The following is a 5673-nucleotide window of genomic DNA, read 5'->3' as shown; positions in this document are numbered from 1 at the left end:
TCCTCATCTGGCTAACCACAGAGACGCCTGCTCATTCTCCCCTTGATCGGTTCTCACCCAGAAGATTCATTTCTAACCCTCACTATAGCAAGAATCACAGAAACAAAGCCAGTGGACGAGAGTTTCGCAGCCTGATGCACATGAAGCATTTAGCCAGCCACCAGCTTACCGACTGCAACAGGCTGGACCTGGGAACACGGCTTTGCTTTTAAGAGCTACAGGACAGCAGGATCCCTGCTTCCTCCCTGAAGGGAAGGCAGTTCCAGTACGAGTTTTCCCAGTCAAGTCTTCCCGCTCCCCCAGGGAGGGCTGAAATGCTGCAGGTTCTCCAAAGAGAAGTGGCAGAAGGAAAACACTTTAAAGAAACACTGGCGTTAAGACACGTTTAGGTAGAGGGCTGCACCGGTGAGGGGGTTGCGTATCTATTGGCTTTGGGATCTACCTTTCAACAGGGCTCAATGAAAACAGGCGGAGGCCGAAATCGATTTTAAAAAGGTTAAAACATAAAAAAAAGTTGTGGACAATTACAAAAATGTTGCTTAGCAGCAGCCAGCCTCTGACCAGTTCTTTCAGTAATGGCATTTAAAAAACAACCTGAATAATAGTTCAAGACATAGTGCTAGGCAGGAACCTTCTCTCAGTGCTAACGGCTCCCTCGCACTCTTCGTTCGGCTCTTTCACTGTCCACTGAGAAAGGCCAGATGTCCTTTGGTGCATCTGTTGGCGTAATGACCTTTTTCACCACACTACGAGAGAAAGAGAAGGAGGAGTTACTACGTGGTCACAGCTTCTTGCCTGGAGCTGCCTTTATGAAGGGGGTGGGCAACTGTTCCGATTTGGAGGCTTTTCTGCCTATGATGCAGCAGGTGAAGTGAAACATGACTTCTACCCAAACAAGCACCTAATGCGCAGAGGTTGGTACCTACAACGCTGAAACTGTCAAAGCTGATAGAACAGGATGGTTCTTTGCCCTTTCCTCCTGTCCAGGTTTGGGGCTTTTGTGGAAAAATAGAGATGTAAACTCAGTTGTGTCGAAGTTTTACTGGTGCTCCTCAACGAGCAGCAGAGGTGAAGAGCTCACTCCGTGGTTTGAGAGTAACGGGGTGCACCAACAGCTGGAACACCGAACAGTCTTTGTGTATTCAACTGCTGTTCCTCACAAGAACCTTCCAGGCTCACAGGGGAGAAGAGAATCTTTCTCCAGCCACCAGCAAATTAACTCATGAGACAAAACTAACAATCATTCTAATTTTGAGCAGCACGGTTCATCAGTCTCCTTTAAATGCCGCCGTGGAGGGTTTCCTGTCTATTAGCAGGTGAACAAAGTCTGTGCTACAGCAGCCTTAACTGCCAGAGCAAGTCCACGAGCTGGCAGCCCAGTGCCCTCGAGGCCTCGCAGCCCCGTGCCTATCCCCATAGCTGTAGCCAAGCACTGAAACACAACATCTGTGAGCAGAGTGTGCGTTTCATGAACCTGTTTACACTGCAAACAAACCTTTGGTAGCACCAGCACTCCACATCACAACAGCCCGTTCCTCTGCCCGTGACAAGCACCCAGCAGCAGGGTACCAGGATGTTCATGCATTCCACGCTTCTTAAATCTCGTGCCCTCTGCTCTCCCTCCTCATCCCTCCCTCCCCTCGGCATTACCTTGTAGCAGGTGACCTGCTCCAGCGGCCGGGGTCCTCTGTTCCCGGTGTTGTTGTTTTGTGACTGCATGACTCCAATGACTTGGGGTGTCCTCTGTTGGGTAGGAGAAGAGTTCGGACTCGTTAAGCACATCAAGGATAAAGACTTCTACGGTTGTTATTTTGTTAAGAAGAGAAGAGCACCCCATGTATCAAATGTTCACATTTCCTCCAAATCTGTGTGTGGGTGCTCTGCCAGCTGGAGCACCAGAGAGAAGAAATCAAGCACCGAGGCTTACAAATCTCAGCGATCCTGCTTTTGTCTGGAAAGCAGATTTAGAGGGTAGGTTTAGGCTGCTGAAACATCATTGCCATCACAGAGAGACGTCCCACAGATTGCAAAACCTGGCAGATTGCTGCACAACCATGTACGATGTGCTTCTATGTAACGCGGGAGTGTTCTGTGACCAGATCTCCTTGTAAAGTTGAAGCGATTGTAGGGTTTTTGTCACAATAATGGCACTGAGAGTTGCTCACTGCTTAATTCTTGCAGAGCAACTTCTCTTCCAGGCACTGCCCCGAGCAACAGCATGGCCACTGCTGGCTTGGTGCCTGGAGGACTGAGAAGGTTAACTCGGGCCAGGGGACAGATGGAACAAAGCAGAACACCACGGTCCCAGGACGAAGGCAGCAGCCGGCCGCTGTGTCCAGCGGACGTGAGAGGGCTGGGGAGAGGAGAGAGAAGGGACAGTGCTTTGTGGTTTGTTTGGATTTGTTTCCAAGTTCTTAATCACAAAATACCACTCCCTGTTGTAAAATAGGAAAGGTTTTCCCTCATTCAGTGAGTAGTTCTCCAAGCCTTTTAAGCGCGAGCCCAGGCGCCCAGCTCTGACCACCAGACAATACACCCTCTCTTAAGTGCTGCGGGAAATGCTTTGAGGGCAGGCGTGCAGGGGAGGCAGGGGAATTGTGTACCTTTTGCTGTGTTTGTGTCGGTTGAGGCAGTGGTGGTTGCTCTGTGGTTCCCATTGGCAGTTCAAACCGAGGGCTGGTTTAGATGGAAACAAGAAAATTGATTCTCAAATCATATGCCAACATTTTACCGCCAGCTCAGTCAAGTAACTCCAAACGACAGAACGAATGTTCAGTCGGTTAAATTCGTCTCACAGGAAACAGACCTCCCCCTCCCCACTTCTTGTGGCACTCTAAGGCTCAGCAATGGCGTGTACAAAACGACAATCCAGTACGGGGTCTACCCCTCCAGCTGGGAAGTCTGCTGGAATAGAAACCCACACAATCCACCTGCACCGAGGCACCTGATCACCACTCCAGGGTCTCTGGAGCGACTCGCTGGAGTGGCCCTGCCCCGTATCCTCCAATTGGTACAAGGAACTAAACCTTGGCCAAATCTCCAAAGCCATTGGGAAGCACTGGAGCACCCTCATTTGACAGATACTGGATGACAAGGGGAACACGGGGTTCCAGAAGCCTGGAAGCGTACTCACTGCATGAATTTACAGGTAGGGCCCTCCGGACAGAATCCTACGAGGTAATTCACACAAATGACTCTTCGGGTGTGTCGGTGTCTGCAGAGGGGACCTGCAACACAAAGCTCAGGAGTTCACATTCCATACATACGTCCCTCAGCACAGTGGGAGCAAGTACAGGAGCAGGTCATGCAAAAAGAAAATAGCAACACCCTGCCCTTGATTTCTAGCCCCTGAACAGCAACCGCACGACATACGTACCGTGTTTACAGAAGCCTCTGTCATACCAGGGACAGTCTTTGATCTTAGACTCCGGGTCGATGTGCAAGAATGGACATTCTTTGTTACTGCATTCGCCTGTAGCAAAGGCAAACACGCCACTTAGGCAGCTGTGTGGGTTCGAGAGCAACCGACTCCCAAGGTAATACCTGGATCCTGTAGCTCCCACAAAGCTCCTACTGACATTTCTAAGTTCAGGCACAACAACCTGCTGCCTGCCTTAACCTACATGAAGAACACCAAGGACTCACCCCTGGTGAGTAAAGTTCTACCAGGCTGAACTATTTATGGGTAGTTTTAAATGTGATGAGGAAACTAAACTGGGAAGCACAGTCTTGATAACAAAAATCAAAGATTTAGTGCACCAGAAGTGCAGAGAAACCACAAATTGCGCATTAACCTCAATCCCAAGAATCGTACAAGACTGTAAGTTTCTGACAGCAAGTTGCCATAATGTCCAGATCTTCAGGACTGGAAAGCAAGTGAATAAAAGTTTTGCACCAACATGCCCTCTGCTGCTCATCAGCTCCGCAAAACAAGAGTCATGCAAAGACCAAGTGTTCAGCCTACTCGTCTCATACTCAGACTGGAACATAAGGCATCAAATCCAGTAAAAACCTGAACTTTCCCCCTCCTCTCCCAAGGGACAAGCTCTTGAGAGAGGAGACATCCACAACACGTCACAAATTTAGGGGGAAAATAAGACGAAGGACTAAGCAGATCTGGAAAAATGACAATCAGTATCATCAGCCACAGAAGAACGTAATGCTCTGCAGACGGATGAGAAGGAGCTACCAGGATCCTGTTCACAGACTCCCAGGTCAGCTCCCAGTAGGAGCTACAACAGCCCTTACCAAATTTGGAGTAGAAGTAACACTCAGGCATCTTGGTCATGTCGTACTCGTGCAGAAACTCGCACTGGTCTCCCTTTTTGCACAGTCCTCGCAGCCAGTGTTTGCAAACAACTGTCTTTTCCCCACTGATGTGTCGGAACGGGCACATGCCGCCTGCGGAAGGGATGAGAAGGGAAACAAGAACAATTAAAATCCACGGCACAAGAAGGCAAAGGGTGAGAGCAACACTGTTCCCCTCTGCAAGAACACGTCACTTTTCCTCATGAATTTACCCTTTAGTGGCAAGAACAAAGCAGGGAGTTCCAGACCAGTCTTACATTACCCTCTAACGAGCTAAGAAACGTAGTGGACGGCTCTTAATCCCATCAACCACAAACCACAGCAGCTACCACAGGCACATCCACAGCACGGTCTGCGTGTGGCAAGTCCAAGCTTTCCTTTACTGGTAGCTTTTCTTATTCACTTCCCAACCTCTTCAAAAAATACCATTATTTCACAATGGCTGCAGTTATTCCAACGTCCTTCAGTTTTATCCTCTACCTACATTTTCCCCTCACCTTCACAGAAAACAAGAGTACTGCGGACAGTGCTACGAAATCTAGTTTCCCCCCTCCAGCCTCACGAGCACAGTGAAATATTACTTGCCTTTTCCACAAGCCGCTTTTAAAAAGAATTCACAGACAGCCGCGCCCGATTCTGTGGAGAGAGCAAAGCAGAGCAATTAACGAAGTTCGTGGCAACTTTTAAAATACTTCCTTCCCCAGGATGTCCTCAACACCAAAAGAGAAGCAGCATTGGGGAATGTACTTTCCTGCAGAAGCCTGACCCTCACCAGTATGTGTATCCTGGGGGACACCAGGGGAATTTGCAGAGATTTGGTGGTGCTTGTTTTGCTTTTTGGATATTTAGATTTTATTGACTGAGTTTTCCTCTGCTGTTATGTCAGTGAACACTGTATACACAGACCAGGCAATAACAGTCTAATATTTTTTGACCAGAACAGCCTGACACAGCCATTAGTGTGTTATCACTTGCTGATCCTGACCAGCAGGAACCACGGCATTCGAGGGAGTTAAAACACCGGTTTAACAGCCCAGCCAGAAAAATCCTGCAAAATATAAGTCTCCTGAGAATACTCGTGTGAGATTATTAGACTGAAGGAAAATGTTTAGACACTAGACTGCAGATATACCAAAATATGAAGCCTACCTGCCATCAAAATGCCCCATCAATCAAAAGGGAATGCAAAAAACCCATAGAATCATGGACTGGTTTGGGGAAAGGGACCTTCCCCCCTGCAGGGAGCAGGGACATCTGCACCCAGAGCAGGGGGCTCAGAGCCCCCAGGGCCAACCTGACCTGGGATGAATGGTACCAGTGACAGGGCTTCTTCCACCTCTCTGGGCAACCTGGGCCAGAGTCTCA

The 5673-nt window shown here is 48.8% G+C and overlaps 1 protein-coding gene across 1 annotated transcript; it reads right to left on the bottom strand.

Moving 5' to 3' along the window:
• On the bottom strand, positions 1-4942 carry CPSF4 (cleavage and polyadenylation specific factor 4, 30kDa). The gene is made up of 7 exons (XM_010142025.1): positions 4894-4942; positions 4249-4401; positions 3377-3472; positions 3134-3227; positions 2604-2676; positions 1651-1743; positions 1-746 (listed from the first exon to the last, which is right to left on the bottom strand). The coding sequence occupies exons 2-7, from the start codon at positions 4394-4396 to the stop codon at positions 678-680; spliced, it is 573 nt and encodes a 190-aa protein (XP_010140327.1). The 5' UTR covers positions 4397-4401; positions 4894-4942; the 3' UTR covers positions 1-677.
• Positions 4943-5673: the final 731 nt, after the last annotated feature.

This window comes from Buceros rhinoceros, unplaced genomic scaffold, assembly GCF_000710305.1.
Source record: "Buceros rhinoceros silvestris isolate BGI_N320 unplaced genomic scaffold, ASM71030v1 scaffold19618, whole genome shotgun sequence".
Taxonomy (NCBI): domain Eukaryota; kingdom Metazoa; phylum Chordata; class Aves; order Bucerotiformes; family Bucerotidae; genus Buceros; species Buceros rhinoceros.
This window is presented reverse-complemented; position numbering and strand designations above follow the sequence as displayed.